Below are 24,879 nucleotides of genomic sequence, written 5' to 3' on the forward strand. Positions count from 1 at the left end.
AGGATGCATTCAAGGTGGAAAGGCGACAGATTATACTCTAGATGGGCCTTCAATGTCTAGTTTTCAGTCCAGTCAATTAATTACTTTTGAAATTAGATCACTTATCTGGCGAGACACATCAGCAGGGCCCACACAGTAAATGAAGTATGATTTGTGAATCTGTTTTTGTATCAGCATGGTTTAAGGTGTTAATGAGGACAAAACGGGAAATGGCAGAGATATTCAACTCAGGCAGCATTTGTTGTAAGAGCACACATTGATATTTCGGGTCCTTCCATTACACCGGACCATACTTTCCCTTCCTGAAGAAAGGTCATTAACCTTTTTCTCTTAGCAATGATGTTAGCTGATTGTTTCTAGCATCTTGTTTTTATTCCAGATCTCCAGTGTAGTGTTTCGCTTTAGAGAAACAAGCCCTGCTGTTCTTCAATGTCAGGGGATAATTTATACAATTTCGACAGAAAGGTGAGACTTCGGTGTTGCCTGTAAAATAGTCTATACAGACACTTCAATCAATTTATTACTCGCCAAACATGTTTGCCCAGGTGCTGTTACTGTACAAGACAAACAAAGGACTGTGGTTCAAACTTAGTTTTATTAAAACGCTTGCAAGTTAAAGAAACAACTCTTACACAATCAAGTTAACTTTTCCAAAACTGGGCTGACTGCTTGAAAACACATACGACCTGATCTGGTGAACTTGACTGGGCTGCTGGATGCAATTCACGGATTTCTGTCGACTGGGCATTCAGGGTCTTCTTAGTACAAAGGTGGTCTCGCACAGAGTCTTCACCAGCGGAGTCTTCACTGAGGAAATGGCCACCAGGTGGCCCTTTTTACCCCACTTTCTCAGCCCTTCTCAAATGTTTGAATCATAGAATCCCGACAGTGCAGACAGAGGCCATTTGGCCCATTGGGTTTGCACTGACCCTCCGAAGAGTATCCCACCCAGACCCATTCACACCTGATCTCCTTAATCCTGCATCTACCACAGCTATCCGCCTAATCTGCGCATCCCTGGACTCTATGGGGCATTTTAGCATGACCAATTCACTAACCTGCACATTGCTGGACTTGTGGGAAGAAACTGGAGCACCCATGCAGACATAGGAAGAACTTCAGCCAATGGGGTTACAGAACCCAATGGGTTTAAGTCAGGTCATCCTCGGTGTACCCATCCCCTTTCCAAGATTTGCTTACTCCATGGTGCGAGGGGACTGGCCAAAACAGGGGAATACACAAACGTAATGTCTCTCTCAATTGAACTTGCTTAGAACCTCTTAATGGGTTTCGGGTCACAATGACTTGCCCACTGTTCAATTTGCAATACAGGTCTGGTCCAATCCTTGTTTACTTTTAACCTATGGTAACCTTGGCCTCTTTGCATTCCATCAGGCTTTATTTGCATAAACTGTTTAGCCAATTTTATGTTGGACCAAGTTACTTAGGCCATCGGCAACTTGCCATCACTTTGATGCTTCAGCAGAAAAAACTATTACTAATGCAACAGTTTGAATACTACACTGAAGTGTTAGCCTGCACTCAAGTCCCAGAGTGTAAGCTTGTCACTGGTATCAGGATGACTATACCACACTAGCTATTTCTTAATTTCAGTGTTACCAGAACATATGAAAAAAATTGAAAAACTGTTGTTTATTCTTTCTTGACTTTCATTATTTTTTAATGTGATTTATAAATAACAAAAATACAGAAGTACAAAATGCTGTTTTGATTCAAGATCCAGAAGGAAAGATCAAACATGGTCAGGTGGTCTTAACAATTATGATCTTCCAATTTGATTTGGTAACAGAATAAAGGTTGACATGCTCAAGTCCGTTTAACCTTCATGTCATAGTTTTGTGTTCTTTTGATTTAAACTAACAGGACTGCATTAATACAGCCATCATTTTCTGGATTATTTGTTACTTGTGCATATTTACCTGAAAGGAAAGAAAATGTATTATTCTGACTAATGCCCACAGTACTTAAATATATATTGCATAGTAAATAGTTTGGGTTACAAAACATTACACAAATTTTATTTTATAAATCCTAGATACACACAATCGATGAGTAAAAGAAACATCTCCCTGCAGTTATTATAGGCCCCTAGCCATTCTAATAAACTCTGAACTACTTTGCGGTAATGCTAATACCCCAGTACAGAAGCCAGCTGTTTACAGTGCATCATGTAGACAATGGCAAGTGATAGTGGCAATCCACATTGTTAGAAGATGGTTACGGTGTTAGTTGCAATCAGAACAGCTGCAATAAAGAAATATTGTTCAGCAAGATATGGCTGTGATACTGCAAGTATCATGCTGCACTTACACGCCCAATGTACAACTGATTTAAACTAAGCCAGTCCCAGCACACACTATGTCAGAAGTACAATGACCTACTGATGGTGGAACAGTAATATGTGCCTCTCAGAAGATGAAATAGAAGAGTTTCTTATCCCAAAATCAAATAACTACATATATTGCTACCAGTGTTCCCTCTAATTTTATTTTAAACTAGCTGTGTGGTCCTCCGGAACCATCATTGATCACTGTGAGTGGTGATAGGATTAATCCTTAATAGGTTATACAGGGTGCCATCTCGTATACTTGAGTGTTTTTCACAAACCTTTGCTCATATTAGGTTCACTGATATTAGGGATCAGCCTAGTCCATATAGATTTCAGGGTTTGTATGGTTCGAGCATTCTACGATTAGTAGTCAAAATGCAATCAGACTATAACTCAATTCAACACTGCCATCCCAATCTCAAACTCTAATTTGACAATCTAGTCTGATCAGCAATGTGTTTCCTCACTTAAATGCTGCCCCACCATATGTGGATATGACTTACATGTGTCTAATTAACTTGAAACGACTATGTATGTGTACAGCTTGAAGGAAAAGTTGATTGCTACTTAATTTGAGGTTAGTTGACAACTAATCGAAAAGAAAGGAAGAAAGAAAAAATGCAAATACCTTGTACATCAGAAACAGTAGTTGTCTTTTTTAAAGTATAAATTGAATGAGCAGATGGAAGCTGGGATTGGCAAAATTGGGTAATTTATAAAACGTCTGTTGCTCCATAATAACGAAGGTTAACAGAGGTGAAACTACACAGAAAGACCACTTGCAACTATTCAATCTTCACTGATAGACATCATTTCAGAATTATTAATGCCTGGGATTGCTGGATTTTCGCAGCGGTCCCAAAGTTATTTTAATGTACCATAATATTCAAGTTTCAAGTACAAAACTGAAAATATTTGTTGTTACTCACCCCAGACAACTTTGCCTCCTTGTGTGACTAAGCCAAGCTCACTTACATTTACTTCAATGACAGTACCTTTAGTAATAACCCCTACAAAGAAACAAATGTTGGCAGTCGATCAACATTCTAGAAAAACAACTAACTATCCCACCCTTGCAACAACCTACCTCACTGTAACTATTGAAAATATGTAATAAATACATGTGAATGCTTTGAAATTGATCACAAACTGTTTAAACTACAGCTCCATTGGTTCACATTGCTTTCAAACACAACTATTTAAGAACTCAACTGACCCTGCAAAAATTAAAGATGCTTCATTTCTGTTCCATTTGGAAACTGCTTTTCTTTTCCCGATCTTTATACAGACTTTAATTGAGTAAAATAAACAGCAGGTGAATATGGATAAATATATGCAAATGTTCTTTTCAAAATTATCTCAATTAGTTGTGCTTTCATATTAGAAGTCAAATTTTACATTAAATCTGAGGAGTTGTGGAATTTACGGGTAAATCTTTACACAAGGGACGAAGGATATAATTCAAAATCTTAATAACTGAACATTTTAAAACAATAAATTATTACATAAATAATACAACCAATTTATAATAATGTAATAGCTATTCAAATCCTCCTTTCATTAAAAATATAGAAACCCCAACATCAAATTCAGCAAGGTACAACTTGAGGAACCATCTGCAGAGAGGATATGGGACAACTCTGCCTCCCAACTCTGCTAATGGATCTATTTACAAAATGACGGTAAACAGGTTTAGAAGATGAGGTACTTCATTGAAGAAAAAAATCAGCTTGAACTGTTCTTGCTGCAGTTGGTTAGAAGACAAGCGTACATTTTCTTGCTTTGAAGTTAACTTTATTTGTTTGCTTACCCAATGTTGTATATAAAGGTGACGACGGGTTCTTCTTAACACCAAGTATAGGTAAACAGAAAGTGGCCTTGAGCTCTGGATGGGTCACATGCGCTTTCTTAAAACGTAAACCCTATGTAACAATATTTACAATTAAGACCATTTTCTTTTACAGAAGGATTCAGAATCAAGAAATTTCACTGTGACTTTCTGTCCCACTCATCCTTTCAAAGGACATATAATTTTCAAAGCAAGCAGCTACCTCTTTATTGTTACCCACACTAGCCCAGCTGGAAGATCACCAAGTTATCCTCTATTCCTGCGACTGTGTTTTATCTTGAAATAGGTTTAATCCTTAGTATCTTCTATCAAGGTGCCATCTTGTGTACTTGTGTTTTTCTCAAACCTTTACTCATATTAGGATCATTGATATTAAGGATCAGCCTACTCTCTACATATTCTACCATAGCTATGATTAGTAGTCAAAATGCAACCAGACTATAATTCAATTCAACACTGCCACCCCAATCTCAAACTCTGATTTGACAAGCTAGTCTGAGCAGCAGTGTGTTTCCTCAACTGACTGCTGCCCCACAATATTTGGATATGATCTACATGTGTCTGTCTAACTCCCACATTTTTTTCTAAGTTACCCTTTCACATCTTTTTTTCAATCAAGTGTTCCATTTTCCTTTTGAAAGTTAGATCCATCTCCCTACTATAGAACCATCTGCATTTCTGACGAATTTATTTTGGCCAGAAATAATAGGGACCCTGATCCAATACTAAAAGGTGTCCATTTGGTACATTCCTCTAGACCAACATCACTGCTCTAATCAGTAGCTGCTGATCCCACTCTTGCATCCATTTCCTTATTAAGGTTCAATCATAAGCGTGTGTAGTTGACCTTAATGTGGAACTAGTATAATTTTCTGTGTTTGTCTTAATCATTTTTAACAAAAATAATTATTGTACTGATTTGTTTTCTATTCATTAACTCAGATTCTACATTGCATGGATGTTTCTAGTTTCGATTTTATAGAGCCATACGGCACTGAAACAGAACCTTTGGTCCAACTTGTCCATGCTGACCAAGTTTCCCAAACTAAACTACTCCCACTTGCCTGCATTTGGCCCATATTCCTCCATGTCTTTTAAATGTTGTAACTGTACCTACATTTACCGCTTCCTTTGGCAGTTCATTCCACATACAAACCACCCTCTCTGTGAAAAGGTTGGCCCTCAGGTCCCTTTCTCCTCTCACCTTAATAATATGACCCCTAGTTTTGAACTCCCTCAGCCCAGGGAAAAGACCTTTGCTATCACCTTATCTATGCCCCTCATGATTTTATAAATCTCTCTAAGATCAACCCTGAGCTCCTACTCCAGTGAAAAAAATTCCAGCCTATCAACATAATTCAAACCCTCCACCCTGCAACATCCTGGTAAATCTTTCTGAACCCTCTTCAATTTAATACTATCCTTCCTCTAGAAGGGCAACCAGAATTGTACACACAGTGCTCCAAAAGTGGCCTTGCCACCTGTACAACCTCAACATGACGTCCCAGCTCCTGTACTCGATGGTCTCAGCAATGAAGGCAAGCTGTACTAAACACCTTCTTAACCACCCTATCTACCTGTTTTGCAACTTTCAAAGAAGTATGTACTTGAAACCCTAGGTATCTCTGTTCGGTAAGACAACCCGGGGCCCTATCATCAACTGTATAAGTCCTGGCCTTGTTTGATTTTTTTTTTTGTTTAGATACCGTTCATAATGTTTCATAAAGCATTTTGTGCTTTGTTTTGATTTAGTGCGTTTGTTTTTGCACTAAATATTCCCTGCTAGATAGTCTCAATCGAAAATATATCCAATACAAATTAGTCAACTTCCTTAACTTCCCAGAAACCCGAGAATTACTTCCTCTCATTCCTATCTGGCTGTCCTTCCTCAGCACTCCGATCCTTTATTCATTCTTTGCATTAATTGTAATAAACGTCTGAATCTATTTGAATCTTTGAATTTTGTACTAATTATATCCTCCAGCCTTGTTTTGTAACTCACCATAGGTCTAATGAATCTTTCATATTTAGGAGGTTTCCTGGTGAATCCATCACCAACAAAGCAGACTTTAGTAACCATTCTCTTCCAAGCTTTCTTCTTCCGTTTACCTGTGCGGAGAACTTTCAGAACTTCAGTTTCTCCTTGGGCACGGACTTTAGGCAAAGGTACTTCCCATTTTCCCTGCCAAAGAACAATTTACGTAGGATTATGAATTAAAATTCTGCTTAATCTAAATAGCAATTATTTATATTTATTTTTAATGTAGGGAAGCTCCCAAGATGCTTCACAGGAATATTATAAAACAACTGATATTGAGTCACATAAGGAGATATTAGGACAGATGATCAAAAGTTTAGTCAAAGGACATGTTTTAATATGAACCTTCATAGAAGAAAGTGAGGGGGAGAGGTGTAGGGAAGGAAATTCACAGATTTTGGTCTAGGCAAAGTAAGACAAGACCACTGACAGTGGAACAACTAGGAATGCGCAGGAGGCCAGAATTAAGTGAATGCAGATATTGCAGAGATAGGCGTGGGGAGGTAGAGGAGATTATACAGACAGGGAGGCAAGGCCCCATGGAGGAGTTTGAAAACAAAAATAGCAATTTAAATGTCAAGACTATGCCCAAGAATTAATGCAGATCAGCAAGCACAGGGCCGATCGATGGGCTTCCAGCAAGTTATAACACTGGTAGCTGAATTTAGGGTAATTTCAAGTTTACACTGGATAAACAGCTAGGAGTTTGGAAGGTTTGTAACACTATCCTTGTAAACAGACTAGCTTAATCTCAGATTGTTGCCAGTGGTGGCGAACAGTGTGGACCAAGCACAGTGGCTTAATCATCCCAATTTTTAATTGGAGGAAACGTTTGCTTATCTAGTGCAGAATGTTGGATAATCAATGTGATAATTTTGCAACAGTGGAAGAGCTGAGTGGTGTGGTGGTAAGGTTGAGTTGGATGCTGTAAGCATCCATACAAAAAATTAATGTTGTGCCTTCAGTTGATGTCACCAATGAGCTGCTTGTAATTGTTAAGGAGCCAAGAAAAATTTTTGGGGGAATACCACAACTAATGTGCAGGACCAGGAAGGAGCATGTTGCATGTGATTCTCTTGCTACAATCAGATAAGAATGGAACCATGTGAAAGTAATGGTACCCAGTTGGACAACACTGGAGAGTTGCTTGAGGAAAAAGCTATGATTAATCTTGTTAGAAGTTGCACACAGGTCAAAAATGATAAAGAGGAAAGTCAACCTTAGTCATACTTGCATAGGATATAGTTTCTGACTTTAATAAAAGCTGTTTTAGTACCATGGCAGAGGACAGAAACCTAGTTGCAGGATTTCAAATATGGGGTTCCACAAAGAACAAGAATGAATTAGGAAGGTGACAACATGTTGAAGGATTTTGGAGAGGAAAGGGAAGTTGGACACATGATAGTGGGATCAAGGGTATTTTTGTTTTGATGAAAGCAGATTTAATAGAAACTAGGACAACACCTGAAGACAGCCAGCTGTTCACAACATTGGTTAAAGAATGAGAGGTGATCTCATTAAAACATGGATTCTTAAAGTGCTTGACAGAGTAAATGCTGAGAGGATGTTTCCCCTCGTGGACAGTCTAGAAGCAGAGGGCATTGTCTCAGAATTTAGGACTGTGAATTTAAAACTGAGATATGGAGGAATTTCTTCTCTGAAGGTTGAGGGTCTTTGGAGCTCCTTGCCAGAGATCTCCGGGGGCAGTGTCTTCGTGTATATTTAAGGCTGAGATAGATATATTCTTGATCAGTTGGGGAATCAAGGGTTATGGGGAAAGTGCAAGAAAGTGGATGTGAGGAATGTCGGATCAGCCATGATCCTAAAGAATGGAGGAAGTAGGCTTGAGGGGTCCTATTTCTTATGGTGGAGAGGTAGGGTGGGGGTTGCAGGAGATGAATTTGGGTGATCTCCAATTTTGTGGGAGTAGGGATGGGATATTAGGAAAATACTGTAAAGCCCTTGGTTTCTGGCAACAGGAGTTGGGTGTTGGTAATCTGTAAATGCAGTTGTACGAATAAAAGTGCCATCGGCAAGGCAGGCATGTGTACTATTGAATGGAAACAAACATAAAAGTTTTATTTACGTAGCAACTTTCACAATCTAAAATCATCCTAAAGAGTTTCACAGGAAATGAAGTACTTTTTGAAGTGTATGCACTGAAGTATTAAATAAAATGTGGTAACCAATGTGCACAGCACAGTCCCACAGACAACAGACAGACAAATTAGCAGATAATCTGCTTTTTAAATGTTCACTGAGGGACAAGTGTTGGTTCGAAAAAAGGGCCTCCATTCGACAAGTTCTATTTGTAGATCTGAGAGGGTAAAGAGGACTTTAGACATTAAAGCTACCTTGATACTCCACAAACATGTCATCTTACATGTAGTGGAATTCACAACTGTCAGATGTTTCGAATATTTTAATATACAGCTGAGTCACAGCTGAAACCTCAAAATTAGCACTTCCCTCATTACAGTATAAACGGAAACGGCCAAATGTTAGACTTGCAGATTCAAGACAGAAAAGATCCTCCACTTACAGCTTTTTCTTTTCTCTTTTGTTTGATCATGTTAGATAAGACTTTAGCACGGGATTGACCCTCTCTGTCGAGCAGATAGGCTGGTACTGCACCTTCTGGTGTTTTCTCATCATTCTTCTGTTTTGTGTTTCTCTGTTCGTGCATTTTCAGGCTAGAGAGATGAAATTAGTGTGCTTTTCAAGTGAAATAATAGGTTACATTTAAAAAACACTTTTTACTGCTATTGGAGAATGGTTTTCATGCAATCATTCTTGCAAGGCACTCCCCAAACAGCAGTATATTTCTCACATGACAAAAGAATTTAGTCAACACTCAAGATAGGGTTAAGGAGAATCCTCCTTATTGAGGAAGAAAAGAAACAGCAGAGCATTGTGATGATAATGGTTCATGTAACACACAAAAAGTTTCTTTGTAACACTCAATCAGGCCAACAAAAAATTACAGAGCAAGCAGGGCAATTAGAAGAGAAGAGGAAACAATATGTCAAGTATTCCAGTTGACAAACAAGCTTATCTTTAACCATCAATCAGCACGCACTATCAACGTGCTACTGGACCTCTCATTCTTCTGATAAATCACCCACCACTTCGGGATAATCTTGGAAAGCAATGATGGGGCTCAGCTTCTTTTTGCAGTTTAATCCAATTTCCTCTTAAACACTTCTTCCTTGCCCCATTAGTCTCACCACGACAAGTGCAAGGAGCTCATGGGGTAGTTTATCATTCTGGTCAAGATTACCCATTCAGCTGCCTCTCTGATTTGTTATTACATTGTTATTTGTTCAAGGTTCATAAGCATTACATACTAGCATATGTTGCCGACTGCTCAATTCCCTTGAGGTGGTGGTGTTAAACCACATACTTGAACGACTGCAGTCCATGTAGCGCAAACACCCATAGTGTTAAGGAGTTACAGGATTATGACCCAACGACAGTGAAGGAATGGTAATACAGTTTTCAAGTAAAGGTGGTTTGTCCCTTGAAGGGGAAATACAGGCTCCCAAGAAAGTTGTTTTGGTGAAACTTGACAAATGCTGCAGTGCATCCTATAAATGGTACACACTACTGCACTGTGCTTTGGGGTGAAGGAAATAAATACTTAACGTGGTGGATGGACTATTTTTTATGGATGGTTTGTTTCAATATTCTTGAATATTGCACTTTTCCAAGCAAATGGATAGTATCCTATCACACTTCTTTCTGTATGTGAAGGGAATACTATGAGGAGTCAGGAAGTGAGTTATTCATTGCAGAAATGCTAGTCTCTGACCTGCTGTTGTAACAAAAGTATTTATAAGCAGGCCCATCTGAGATTTTAGTCTGCAGTAAGCCCCCAGCATATCGATAGTGGGCAATTCAGAGGTGGTAAGACCATTAAATATCAAGGGGTGGTGGCTACATTGTTTCTTGTTGAAGATGATCATTGCTTGGCAGTTGTGTATCATGGGTGTTACTTGCACTAGTGCCAAGCCTGAATGCTGCCCAGGTTTGCTGCATGTGAACAGATTATAAACAATGCTGAACATTGCGCAACCATCAGCAAATATTCCCTGCTGACCCTCTGGCAGAGGGAAGGTAATTAATGAAGCAGAAGATATATGGACTTGAAGAACTCCTGAAGAATTGTACTCAGGCTAAAATTATTACCCTTCTGAACATCACAATGAACTACTGTTGTGAAGTATAACCCCACACAGTGGAGAGTTGTTCCCCTTACCCCTGTTTCATAGACTTCAATTTTGTTAGGGCTGCTTAATGCCAGTGTTAATTGCTGTCTTGATATCAAGGAAAGTCATTTTTACCTCACATTTGGCTATACGTTATGGCTTGCCAGATCTTCCCTACCCCAAGAATAGAGTATAATGTAAGAGACAGGAATTGGAGTACTTAGTTTAGCCCTTCAACTCTGTTGCACCATTCAACAAGATCAAGTCCTAAAAAGCCAAAGCCTTATTCTGAATCTGTCTTTTAAATTCTCCATTCGAGGAAGCATTTTCTCAGCACCTGCTTTGTTAGGCCCCTCAAAAATTTTTATATTTCAATTAGATTACCCCTCATTCTTCTACACAAGAAAAACTATTACCTGAATGAAAACCTCTGCAGAAGTGTGAGGTCACTGTTTATGTGTTTTCATTGCACAATGCCGAAGCTGGAACGTTTTAACCAGCAGTTACAACCCTATTTACTGCACCTCTAATCTCAATGTCAGATTTTAAATGTAACTATTGAGTGTTCATTTCTGTGGGATTCACTACAATTTGTTCAAGTATAGTAGCATCTGAATTTACACAGCTTTAAAGTAGACTCAATACTAACTTGCAAGGAATTCATTTCCCCCAGTGGTAAATATTTCATTGGGTCACAGTTAGCTCAATTGGCTGAATGGCTGGTTTGCAATGTAGAGTTATGCCAACACCAATTTCCGCACCTGAGGTAACATTGAAGGGCGCTTCTCACCCCTTCCTTTGCTTGAGGCACGATGACCCTCGGGTTAAACCACTTCATAATAATGAGAAAACAGCTTATGGTCCAGCAGGGCTGTGGCAAATTTACCTTTTTTTTTTAAAAAAAACTTTATCAAGGTTGGAAAAAAAGATTTTTTTGCCACCTTACTTCCTAAACCCACAATTGAAAACAAGATGACATGCAGATAGCTTAAGGGTGAGACTTACGTCTTCTTCATCTGTATTTTTTCTGAATGGCGTTGTTTGTGGTACAATTTGGCTTTCAGACCAATCATTTTCTTGGCTTTGTGGGATCGCTCGTGAGCTTCACGGCTCTCCTTCTTCCTTTTCTTCTCATGGTGGTCCAAGCGATAGCCATATCGCTTACGATGTAATTCGATATATTCGTTCTGCGGCTGTATTAAACCAGAAGAAACATATATGCCATTCCAGTTGAATTCACCAAACACACAGGAAATCTTAATACAGTTGGAAATTTGAATAAGTAGATTGTAACCCTTTGTGCATATCTACAATAAAAACTGGCCTTGCCAGTGAAACCCATGTCCTAAATGTAAATAAAAGAAAATGGCAGCCGAGTTATGAATTTAGATGCACAGAAATACCTTAATTTTGGCATGAAAGAGTAAAATGTGTATTAACAAAATCTATTCTTTGTTGGCCTGTATGATTGATCTGCAAAAGATTAGTCTCAGACTGAGCAAGAAGATAATATTGCTGTTTAATGCTCTGAAAATTTGTGTAAAAATCTTCCACTTTCCACTGAAATGCAAAAATTTAGTCAATATTTTTGAGCACCATAGTTCAAAGCATTAAAAATATCATATTTTCTGGTCATTAAACTTTACTGGCGAAATTAAAGTTATAATGTCTGGAATTCTTCCATCTATGAAAGATAAACAAACATGCAAACAAAAATTCTTTCAGATGGAGTGTGTTTATATGGCACACTTTTCCTGATGACTGCTACATACGGGCCTACCAGGTGTCATGTGCATTATCATATTCAGGTGTCTGTTCCAACCTGCTGTATCCACTGGTCATTGTCATGGTCTCTGCCAGCCAGAGGTGGTGTCAATATGTTCCTTTGTTATTAGCCAATGACATAAGATCCTTCTAATTTATTATTCTTCTATACAGAGCTCTAAGGTCCATGTGTGGCAGCAACTTATGAAATCATAAGTCAATGGTGGGAACAGCATCGACAAACTGTGCGGCTGCACAGAGTAGGGGGAAGTTGCGAGTGATTCTCAGGTGCAATAATCAAAGGCCTTCAGGTCAAGCTTGCAGTATCCTGAAGAGGAACTTTGGACACCCTGCTCATCATCTGGATCTGGCTATCTCACCAAGAAAACCCCTAGATTGAAACCACCTTCCATCCTGCAGATGAGCCCAATCCAATGAGGATGTCACTATTTGAGGAGAGCTAACAAACTTGGGAGCACTGCTTTTGGGAAGACTGCTTGTATTCTTGAGTTTGTCCTGTCAAGATATACTTAAAATGTGGCACAGACAATGAATATTGAAATTGGCGAGCTTCTATCCTCAGTTGTTTGTATTTCACATCCGTACAACAAAGGTGTTGAGAACACAGGCCTTCCAAACCATCAGCTTGGTCCTAAAGGCAAGTTGATGCTTTTCCAGAAAAATACAAAGAACCGCAGATGCTGGAAATCAAAAAAACAGACAGAAATTGTTGGGAAAACACAGCAGGTCTAGTAGCATTTGTGACCCAGTGAAGGATCACTGGGCCCAAAATGTTAACTCTGCTTTCTCTCCACAGATGCAGGCAGACTTGCTGAGTTTTCCCAGTAATTTCTGTTGATATTGTTCCATGTTGTTTTAGTGTTACTTTTCGTGTGAAACTCTCAAGTTCTGCATTAAGGAACAGATCGTCAGTCAGTATTTCAGGGGCCTCTGATGCAGTCATGTAGTAATATTTTCTGTATTTGTGCTAACATGCATGGTATTTGGACCATCAAATTTATCAAATCTCAATTGAACATAAAACCACAACACACAAGGAAGGTATTGATTCACTAGGTATCACAGCAGTTAAACTATCCAAGACAACAGCCATAAGTTTATTTTTCAAAATAATTGGTACAAAAAGCCATCACCCTACACACATTTTCTACAGACCGGCAGGGTCACAGATATAGGTTGCCTATGTATAAAGCTGGAACACTTTAACCAAACCATTACTATCCTTTTTACTATATTTTACTGCCTCCCTCCCCAGCTTCTGTATACCTCTGTATACATAATAGAGCAGAGAGAAGACGCCAAACCAAATAGTGGCCTAGCCACAGCTCTATGTCACTCCATTCTTCACTCTGAGATCATTGGAACTGGAGCCAAATTGCATGTTCTTACAGAAAGAGCAGGTGACATGTGGCACTTTCATGAATAGCCAAGTTTCCCCAAAATCTTGTAGAGTCTTGTTCTGCTGAGTGAGATCTATGGAAGTGTGGTAAAGCAGTACACCCAATTTCCTGGACTTGTCTTGCAGCTGGTGTTTAAAGAACATGCCCACAGTAGGTCTGCCTGCATGGAAACTAAACCATGCTTCCAGACACAGTCTGTTTACAAATTGACAAAGCCTATTAAGTGCGACTTTGGCAAAGGAGTGAAAAGCCTCTGCAGTTGTTGCTGTCTCCCCTGTTTTTCTATTTTTTAAGAACTCTTTCATGGCAAGACCAGCATTTACTGTGCATCCCTAATTGCCTTTCAACTCAGTGGCTTATTAGGCTATTTCAGATGATGATTTAGGGTCAACCACATTGCTATGGTTCTCAAGTCTCAGTCACAGACTGTAACACAAGTCCCAATGGGACATTAATGAAACAACAATGATAGCTAGAAACATAGAATTTAGAAGGAGTTGGTCATTTGGTCTTTTGAGCACATTCCACCATTTAATATGATCATATCTGATCTTTTACCTCAAGACCATACTCCCAGTCTCTTCCTATAACCCTTTTGACATTTTGGTGTGTGGTAGAGAATTCAACAGGTATACCACACTTCGTGAAGAATTCATCTCAATCTGAAATGGCCTGTATTCTGACATGTTAACCCCTGTTCTGTGTTGCATCCTCCTGAAACAAACATTTTGAGTCCAGTGACCCCTCATCAGAACTGTAGAAAGGTCCATAGAATCGCTACAGTGTGGAAACAGGCCATTTGGGCCAACAAATCTACACCGGTCATCCAAACAGCATCCCACCCAGACCCATCCGCACCCTATCCGCGTAACCCTGCATTTCCCATTTCCAACACACCTAACCTACATATCCCTGAACACTATGGGTAATTTAGCGTGGCCAATCCACCTCAACTATACATCTCTGGACTGTGGGAGGAAACCGGAGCACCCGGCAGAAACCCACGCAGACACGGAGAACGTGCAACTCCAACAGACAGTCGCCCAAGTGTGGAATTGAATCCAGATCCCTGGAGCTGAGGCAGCAGTGCTAAGCACTGAGCCACCATGCCGCCCAAGTGAACTTGAAATGCTAACTCTGTTTCTTCTCCACAGATACTGTCCAACCTGCTGACTTTCTTCAACAATTTGTTTTCTTTCTCAGATTTCCAGCATCTCCAGTTTTGTATTTTTGATATATATATAAATCAGCTCAAACTGATTAATCTCTGATGATAGGTGTTTCCTGTCAGTTCCATTGAATTATAGGCAAATCTCACGTCAGCCTTCCTTACAATTAGGAGAATGCATGTAGCAACATGTGCAAGATTTCAGCAATGAAATGAGACAACAAGGTTTCTATGTTATGCTGTTCCAAGTCATACTATTGTTTAGATCAACACTGGGCAGCAAATGCTGGGAGGTGACTGGTGTCTCTGAATTTGAGAAACTATTTATTGCGAAAACCTATTAAATTTGTGATAGAGATCCAGGACTGGACATTTACCAGTATGGTGTAATAATATAAACTAGATGGTGGTAAATTGGCAGTCTGTTCTAGGTTGCTGTTGACTTTTTAAACCAATTACTGAATAGTGGTAGTCCATTTTGCAATATCATACAAAGTTTAAAACCTATATCCCAGGTTTAGATAAATAGGAAATGTTTAGAGGGATGTGTATCAAATGCGCACAAGCGGGACTAGTTTAGTTTCGGAAACTTTGTCGGCATGAACAAGTTGGACCGAAGGGTCTATATCCGTGCAGTATGAATCTATGACTCTATAAGCAAAGTTGGATAGGTGATAATGGCGATTGTGAGTAGTCAAAAACGAGCTGGCAGTACTGAAAACGAACCATTTCATGACAAGTCTTGGAGTTACGGGTGTGGATAATAGACAAAGAAAGTAGGGTGGGTGGGGAAGGTGTTCATGCTCTGAAATTGTTAAACACGATGTTGACTCTTGAAGGATTTGGCTAAATTAAACACCAAGTTGTTTTAAGGTGAATTAGGCTGACTGCAGATAGAAAAGAGGGCAAGAATTTTCAAACTGCAACACAAGCAATCTTTAAAGTACTGAGGCGGGTTAATAAGCGGAGAACGGAAGCTTTGGGTTTTGACTGAATCGTTAAACGGAAACGTTAGAGAGCGGCAGCTGGTGCCCGGGCTGAGGACTCCGGGGCCGACACAGCGTGTTCACTCTCTCACCCCCGACCCCGCCAACGATAGCTCCGTCCGACACTCACCATTTTGCTGCCGTCAGTCTCACTGTGCGACTCAAAGAGTTGGTGCTACTTGCTGTTCCTGGATTTTTCTCTTGGTGACACGGAGAAGACTGAAGACCGCACTCACCACACCGCCATCTTGTTGGTAAAGGCAGCCAAGGAGCGTCGGCGCGCGCCAAGAGGCGACGGAAAGGGAAACGTCAACGAGGCGAGAAGAAGGCAAGAGGTAACCGCGAGGAGGGCGTTCGCAGCCACGAGAGGGTGATCGCGTGCAGCGACGGTTATTGTGCTGAGCGTGCGGACAGTTTTATTTATTGACCTGGAATGGAGGGCAGGGGAGATACTACCGAGTGACAGGAGCTTGGGACAGGTAAGATCCCGAATCCGGAACCGAGGGGGCTCGGGATAGAATCCCTACAGTGTGGAAGCAGGGCATCCGGCCCATCGAGTCCACACCCACCCTTCGAAAAGCATCCCAACCCCCATTCCTGCATTTTCCGTGGCTAATCCACCAAACCTGCACACCCTTTGGGTTTTGGGGTGGAGAGACTGGGGGTCCTCGCGGGTAGGGAGTGTCAGAAGCATTCAGGGGTGGAGGGTTCAGAAGATCTTGGGGCGGAGCGTTAGCGGTCAGAGTGTCTCTGGGTAAGGGGTGTCAGAAAGTTTCAGAGTAAAGTGGTCAGAGGGTCTCGGAGATTAGGAGTAGTGTGTCAGAGGTTCCTCGGAGTGGGGCGTGTGGGAGGGTTTCAGGGGTGGGAGCAGAAGGCCCTGGGTCTCTCGATAAACTGTGGGGTGGAGAGGGTCTTCAGGTACTGGATCATTTTGATTATTACTGGTATAGCTGTTCACAAAAGCAACAACTTGGGTAAGTCTGAGATAACAAGGTGTAGAGCTGGATGAACACAGCAGGTTGAGCAGAAAAGCTGACGTTTCGGGCCTAGACTCTTCTTCAGAAATGGGGGAGGGGAAGGGGGTTCTGAAATAAAAGGGAGAGAGGGGGAGGCGGATAGAGGAGAAGATAGGTGGGGAGGAGACAGACAGGTCAAAGAGGCGGGGATGGAGCCAGTGAAGGTGAGGAATTAGGGAGGTCAGTCCAGGGAGGACGGACAGGTCAAGGGGGCGGGATGCGGTTAGTAGAAAGGAGAGGGGGTGGGGCCGGAAAAACCTCGGTGGATCTTTCTCCCACTGCAACTCTCTCGTAATCTCTTCGGCCTTGAAACTGCTCGACCATGTCCTGCAGCAAACCAGGTACTACTCCCACGTCCTACAGACAAAGGGAGTGGCCATGGGTACCCACATGGGCCCAAGCTATGCCTGCCTCTTTGTAGGTTACGGGGGACAATGCCTCTTCCGTAGCTACACTGGTCCTAAACCCCACCTCTTCCTCCGTTACATTGATGACTGTATCGGCGCCACCTCGTGCTCCCACGTGGAGCTCGAACAGTTCATCCACTTCACCAACACCTCCCACACCAACCTTATTTTCACCTGGACCACCTCTAATACCTCTCTCTCCTTCCTGGACTTCTCTGTTTCCATCTCCGGCAACCACCTAGAAACCGATATCCATTTCAAGCCCACTGACTCCCACAGCTACTTAGAATACACCTGCTCCCACCCACCTTCCTGCAAAAATGCCATCCCCTATTTCCAATTCCTTCGCCTCTGCCGCATCTGCTCCCAGGATGAGGCATTCCACTCCCGTACATCTCAAATGTCTTTGTTTATCAAGGACCGCAACTTCCCCCCCCTCAGTGGTCGAGAACGCCCTCAACCGTGTCTTCCGCATTTCCCGCAACTCATCCCTCACACCCCCTCCCCGCAATAACAACCAAAACAGAATCCCCCTCGTCCTCATGTACCACCCCACCAACCTCCGGATCCAACGCATCATCCTCCGACACTTCCGCCATCTGCAATCCGACCCCACCACCAAAGACATTTTTCCCTCCCCATCCTTATCTGCTTTCCGGAGGGACCACTCTCTCCGGGACTCCCTTGTCCGCTCCACACTCCCCTCCAGCCCCACCACACCCGGCATTTTTCCCTGCAACCGCAGGAAGTGCTGCACCTGCCCCTACACACCCCCCCCCAACCTCTTGTTGGGCTGAAGGGCCTGTTTCCACACCGTAGGGATTCTATGATTCTATTCCTCATCAACCCTGACTATTTTGATCATATTTTGAATCATGTTACCACCAATCTAAAGAAGTGTTTCTCTCTTTTCCCCTGCCCCAAAGCTACATTTAACTGAATCAGAGCTTGGGTATGATTTGGTAAAATTCTTATTTGGGCCAGAACATTCAGAACAATTATGCCTCTTTTCTCCATTAAGAAAGGTACGATTTCATTTTTCTTTCACCATCTCACAATATCCCAAACATTTTCTTATCAACTGTGCTCCCCTGTTTCTTGTCAGAATAGCACTATGGGGTCTTTACATCTGTCTGAATGGGTATGTAGAGTCTTAGTTCAATGTCTCATTAGGACTATGGTACTTCTAACAGTGCAGTACTCCCTCAGTCCTGCAATGTCAGTTCAGTCTTGATTGTGTGCACAAATTCTAGACCAAGACTTGAAAGTAAAAACATCTGACGATGTGGGACTGCTGCTCATTGAGTCATGGCTAACATACTTTTAGAAAGCATGCGGTAGTGCAACTCTCAGTGAACTAATAATTAAAAGGATTAGAATTGTATTATTAAGAAAAGCAGTGGAACAAGTATAGTGAAGAGTTCACCCAAAACGTTCAACTTTGTTTTATTTTTCAGTTTGCTGATACAAAATAAATTACTTTTCCAGGAATAATTCCGGATTAACACCATGAAAGAATCAACCTTGATGAGAAGAAAATTCAGTGAGGTTTTCAAAGTTTTAATTACACTGAATGAAACACAACCAACTATAAAAAAAAAATTGAGAGGGCACCCATGTATATTTCCTTTTAAGTTGATGAGACTGTGGTTTTTGTAACATGGTGTCAATCAGTTATTGAAGCCTACAGTGACAAAAACAGTGGCTAATTCCATCATTATAACTTTGTGTTAGTCATGGCTCGGTTTGTGGTACTCCCACCTTGGAGTTAGAAGGTTATGGGTTCAGGTCCCAGTCTAAGTCTTGAGCACATAAATCTAGACATTTCTGTGCATTACTGAAGGAGTGCTCCACTGTCAGAAGTGTTTTGGGTGAGGGTTAAACCAAAGCTTTGCCACCTTGTCAGGGAGATGTAAAAGATCCTAAGCCTCTAATTGAAGAAGAATAAGTGAGTTACTTTCAGTTTCCAGAGCAATATTTATCTCTCACTCAACATTGCAAAATAACAATGTATTTGATCAACACACTTCTCTTCAGGAGAGTTTGCTGTGTGCATATTGTTGAATATGTTTCTTTATTCTAACAGCCACTATAAACTTCATTGGTTGTAAAGTGCTTTGGAACCTCTTGTTTTTGCAAAAGGCACAATGTAAATACAACTCATTCTTTTTCTTTTAGGCAGCATATAATCTGGAGCAGGCAGTATGGGGGAACAGTTGGGTAGGATGAAACATAGCCACTTAAAAATAAAGAGAGGGAAGGGGAATGAAAGAGAAGTTGTGTAATTGGGAGCAGGTATAGCATGCGATATATCATCTTGGATCTTAATGAATTCTTCAACTATTGTATAAACTGAATTAATTATGTTATCTGGTGATATACCTTAATTGGCCACTACAGAGGTTTAAAACTGATTCTAAGCATAAGGGAGAAATGGTCTGTAGTGGACCTACGGAAGCTGATAATGGTAGAGATTCACAACTTTGTTTTTTTTTTAAATCATAAGCTAATCCAAGGATAGCATTTGAACAATATCCCTTCTCAGATACAACAAATATGTTCCACATGTGGATATTTGTCTGAGATACTAGCATTGCTGAAGTCGGGCCACGTATAGTCAGAGCCATGCAACGTGGAAAGAAACCTTTCGGTCCAACTAGTCCACGTTGACCAAACTAGTCCCACTTGCCTACGTTTGACCCATGTCCCTCTAAACCTTTCCTGTTCATGTGTTGATCCAAATGTATTTTAAATATCATAACTGTACCTGCATCCACTTCCTCTTGAAGCCCATTCCACACATGAACCATTCTCTGTATGAAAAGGTTGTCCTTTAGTTTTGAACTTCCCCACCGAAGGGAAAATACCCTTGCTATTCACCTTATCTATGCCTCTCAAGATTTTGTAATCCTCTGTAAGGTCACCCCTCAATCTCCTAAGCACTAGTGAAAGAAGTCCCAGCCTAATTTTATCCCTGGCAACATCCTGGTAAATCTTTTCTGAACCCTGTCCAATCTATAAATATCCTTCCTATAGTAGCGTGACCAGAACTGGACACTGTATTCCAGAAGAGGCCTCACCAATGTTAGAACATAGAACAGTACCGCACAGCACAGGCTCTTCAGCCCACAATGTTGGGCCGACCTATTATCCTACCAAGATCAATCTACCCTGCATACCCTACGTTTTACTATCCTCCATGTACCTATCCAAGAGTCGCTTAAATGTCTCTAAAGTATTTGACTCCACTACCACTGTCGGCAGCACATTCCACACGCCCACCACTCCCTGTGTAAAGAACCTACCTCTGACATCTCCCGTATACCTTCATCCAATCACCTTAAAATTATTCCCCCTCGTAATAGTCATTTCTGCCCTGGGAAGAAGTCTCTGACTATCTACTCTGTCTATACCTCTCATCATCTTGTAAACCTCTCTCAATTCACCTCTTATCCTTCTTCGCTCCAATGAAAAAAGCCCTAGCTCCCTCAACCTTTCCTCATAAGACCTGCTCTCCAGTCCAGGCAGCATCCTGGTAAATCTTCTCTGCACCCTCTCTAAAGCTTCCACATCTTTCCTATAATGAGGTGACCAGAACTGAACACCATATTCCAAGTGTGGTCTAACCAGAGTTTTACAGAGCTGCAGCATAACCTCACGGCTCTTAAACTCAGTTCCCCTGCCAATGAAAGCCAACACACCATATGCCTTCTTTACCCTATCAACTTGGGCAGCAACTTTGAGGAATCTGTACAATCTCAAGATGATATCCTAACTCCTGTACTCAAAGGTCTAAGCAATGAAGGCAAGTTTGCTAATTGCCTTCTTAACCATCCTGTCTACCTGAGACGTAAGCCTCAAAGAATTGTGTACCTGAATCCCTAGGTCTTTGTCCTACTACACGACCCAGGGCCCTACCATTAATTGTATAAGTCCTGTCCTTATTTGTGTTACCAAAATGCAATATCTCACATTCATCCAAATTAAACTCCACCTGTCATTTCTAGGTATATTTGTGATGATTTGTCTGTGGAATGGTTGTCCAGCATTTTCCATTCAAGAGGAGAAATTTGAAAAATATTGAACAAAATCTTTAGAAACTGACAAAAGTCTCACTACATTCAATGTGAAATGTGACTTCTTCCCAAACAATTTGCTCCCAATCCCAAAATTCAATGCTCTGATTTTGTAAGTCTGCGCTAAATATGCATTAGCTAATGAGTGTGTTTTGCTCTTCCAGATTTCTTTTGTATGTAGATTGTGACTAATAACAGAGAGGAAAATGAGTCGATTTATGATGGAACTACCACTAATTGGGATTCTTTCATCCAGTGGACATCAAATGGTGAAGATTAATATTTTAAATTGACATTACTTTTCTAATAGTATGTATGCTAGCATTGAATCACTGAATGTACAGTACAGGTACTCCTTACTTAACATGGTGGTCCAGTTCCTGAGAATTAGTAGTATAAGTAAAACTACTTTAAGTGAATCATAGCTTTCACCAGGAATTGGTACTGAACCTATAGTTACATTCATTCAGACTTTTCTTGCCTGGTGAAACACATGTAAGAATTGAAATTGCTATCATATATGTACAACACTGTGCATTTCTTCCAAAAGACAACAGGGTTGCTATGTAAATTCACCCTTATTTGAACAATTTATCAATGGATTCAGGACAGAACAGTACTCAATTTGTTGTCAAGGAAGTATATGCTATTCAGTCATTCATCAGTGTAAATTACAACAATGTTTGTGTATGTTTATTTCCAGAATTATATTCATGACATTCCATAGTTGTTCTTCATTGTCAGAAACACTTGTCTGAAAGATATTTTACTAAAACTAGATGATAAGTACACACCATGAAGTAGGTGGGATATCCTGACGGACTCCTCTGAATGATGCCTGGGCCATTTTAACCCCTGGGCTTTAACTGAAATTTTTTGTACTGATTCCTGACTGAAGCTAACAGGGTTGACAACAAAGCTTGAAATCTTGCCTTGCCTTTTGATGCATCTGTCTGTGGTCAATGGCTTTCACATACTGTGTCCTGACTAGGTTATGATTAGGGGTTGTTGATCAGGTCCCAGCATCAGCTGTCTTTGACATGATGACACTCGTGATGTACAATTGGAAATACCAACGTAGTTCGAAGAAACAAGTTTAAAAATTGTTGAAGTGAAATATCTTTAAATGATGCAATATTAAATGAGGACTACCAGTATACAAAAAGCCTATTCAGTTTGCTGTAGCTTTGCACCTCCTCAATGAGAGTTATGTGCTATTTCAATCTTTTTAAATTTGTGTTTCCTTTAGCATTGAAATATTCTGCTAATACCTTGTTGATTACAATCATAATTTAGTTGGAAATGGCCCAATACAAAGCAACCTTTCAATCATCATCTTTGGAATGTTAAAACAAGCTCTGATAGAAATTCAAATTTTATAAATATGTTTAGCTGGGGAAATTAGTTACTATGAAACAATGATTCTATAACTTGCATTGGTTAACTGATTGTTCTGTACTTACAGTGCCTTCTGCGCTGCTGGTTCAGGGTTGGTCATACCAGCAGAAGAAATGTAAAAAGTATTTTTGTAAGGAGGTACAGCTTTCTTCCAGGTAAATTAATACACAATTGTCACAGAGCAAAAGGGAATGGCACAGACGTTGTTTGGTCACAAGACAATTTGGATGGAGAAAGCCCTTTTGCCTATTTTATCTTATTTTCCCAGACCAGCAATTATAATTAATTCCAGTACAGAACCCAGCTGCTTATTAAATTAGTTCTTGGCCTCAATCAGCTTAGTTAGCAACCAGTTTCAGCAGGTGGGCATCCTTTAAGCAAGGGATACTTTCTGATTGTGACAAAAATGGGATTTTTGCCTTTTTATATGTATATTGCATGTTTAATTGATAAGATGCTGAAAAATGCAGAGCAATCGAAGGACCTTGGTCTCAGTTCACAATAGTTCTAATCACCAAATTACAGGAATGATTATACTGAAGAGGGTAGAGAGGAGATTTATGAGGAGGTTGCCAAGCAAGGTGGTTAGTAGTCCTGCCTCTCAGCACCGGGGTTTGATACCACCCTTGGGTGACTTTCTGTGTGGAGTTTGCATGTTCTCCCTATGTCTGCATGGGTTTCCACCAGGTACACTGGTGTCCTCCCATAGTCCAAAAATGTTAAATGGATCGGCCATGCTAAATTGCCAGTAGTGTTGAGCAGGTTGGACTAGCCCTGATAAGTGTGAGGTTACAGGGATAGTGTGGAGGGTTGGATCTGGGTGAGATGCTGTTTGGAGGGTTGGTGCAGACCAAATGGGCCAGATGGTCTCTTTCTGCACTGTAGGGATTCTATGAATAGAAAAAATTTAGCCATGAGAAAAAAATTGGACAGGCTGCGGTTGTTTTCTTTGGAATAAAGGAGACTGAGAGGACCTTTAATTGAAGCAAATAAAATTGAGGGGCTGTGAGTAGATAAAAAGGACCTTTATCCCTTAGTTGAAAGATCAATAACCAAGAGGTTATTAATATTAATTTAAAGCAATTGGTCAAAGGCTTAGAAAGGTGTTGAGAATTATTTCACCAGAGGGTAGTTGGAGTTGCAGTCTCACCACCTGAGTGTTAGAGGCAGAAACAACCTCACTGCATTTAAAAAGTAATTGTGTATGGACTTGAAGTGCTGTAGCTTACAGAACAACTGATGGAAAATGGAATTAGTTTGGATAGCCCCTTAATGACCAATGCAACCAGAATGGGCTGAATGCTTCCTTCTATCCTATCAATTTCCTATCTTTCTTTTATTAGTGCAGCAGAGTTTTACAGCACAAGGGGAGGTCAACTGCTGGTGTAACAATTTGAAAATTTATTTCTGTAAATTTTTGTTACTTTGAATTATCAATTTGAGATGCATACATTTATCAGTAAGTTCCACGAGTTTAGGCATGATTTATTTCCTCCCTGAAGTTGACGAGGATGATGATGGAAAGGAAAGATAATTAAGCGGGTTGGCCATAGATAGATAGATAGATTTTTGCCCCCTTTTTCTTTTCTTCCCCCGCCACCCCAAGACAACCACCACCATGAAATATCAGCAACTAAGTCCTGTGCGAGAAAGTCCATAGGCAACCATTTTTACTTACCATCTATGAAGCCCTTTAAATGGTCATTTAAGTGACTCTTAAGGTCCTCAAAGGTGCCACCAATCTGATTACCTGCCTACCTGACAGACAAGAAAAGTAATTGCTTTCCCAATAAGAACCTTGTTTGCAGGAGGTAATGAGAGCGAATCTCCATCTACCCCAATCTGGAGTGAATTGGGGGCATGGATGGGAATGCAGTGGATTGGCTGCAAGAAATGAACCCCCTGCCTTGCAAATTTTCAATAGTCTACTTTTCCTAATAGCGTGAATGGTGAAGCTGCCATTTTGAACTTGTCAAAGATACTTAACATTTTCCTTAAGATCTAAAGTTGACCAGTGATAATGCAAACATATGAATTCTGATTTCCATTGCATTACAGGTGATATTAAGTCATTGCGCACCATTATCAGTCCGGATATCTCGAAGTAAGTCACTCAATCAGCAACGGATATGTTAGCTAATGTAATGGCAAATTGCTGTCGAAGCTGGAAACCTGAAACAAGCAATGAGGGAGTGGAG

General features: G+C 40.7%; 1 protein-coding gene and 1 long non-coding RNA gene across 3 annotated transcripts; one reads left to right on the forward strand and one right to left on the reverse strand.

Moving 5' to 3' along the window:
- Positions 1-576: 576 nt before the first annotated feature.
- nsa2 (NSA2 ribosome biogenesis homolog (S. cerevisiae)) lies at positions 577-16,034 on the reverse strand. The gene is made up of 7 exons (XM_020526733.2): positions 15,915-16,034; positions 11,451-11,638; positions 8,780-8,930; positions 6,202-6,381; positions 4,161-4,272; positions 3,280-3,360; positions 577-1,940 (listed from the first exon to the last, which is right to left on the reverse strand). The coding sequence occupies exons 1-7, from the start codon at positions 15,915-15,917 to the stop codon at positions 1,873-1,875; spliced, it is 783 nt and encodes a 260-aa protein (XP_020382322.1). The 5' UTR covers positions 15,918-16,034; the 3' UTR covers positions 577-1,872.
- A 113-nt stretch (positions 16,035-16,147) lies between these two features.
- Positions 16,148-24,873, forward strand: LOC125488248. 2 transcript variants are annotated; one of them, XR_007266264.1, is made up of 5 exons: positions 16,148-16,263; positions 18,134-18,232; positions 21,448-21,552; positions 22,749-22,836; positions 24,740-24,873. It is a non-coding gene; the product is annotated as an uncharacterized LOC125488248 (long non-coding RNA). The 2 variants fall into 2 exon arrangements; XR_007266263.1 differs by lacking the exon at positions 18,134-18,232 and having other exon boundaries at positions 16,150-16,263.
- Positions 24,874-24,879: the final 6 nt, after the last annotated feature.

Source organism: Rhincodon typus, chromosome 3, assembly GCF_021869965.1.
Source record: "Rhincodon typus isolate 14 chromosome 3, sRhiTyp1.1, whole genome shotgun sequence".
Classification (NCBI taxonomy): domain Eukaryota; kingdom Metazoa; phylum Chordata; class Chondrichthyes; order Orectolobiformes; family Rhincodontidae; genus Rhincodon; species Rhincodon typus.

Excerpts from the sequence above, each read along its gene's own strand:
- nsa2 (XM_020526733.2), bottom strand. Across the intron at positions 4,273-6,201 it reads AAAGATTCATTAGACCTATG|GGTTTACGTTTTAAGAAAGC; the intron begins GTGAGTTACAAA and ends ATTGTTACATAG. Across the intron at positions 3,361-4,160 it reads ACCTTTATATACAACATTGG|GGGTTATTACTAAAGGTACT; the intron begins GTAAGCAAACAA and ends GTTTCTTTGTAG.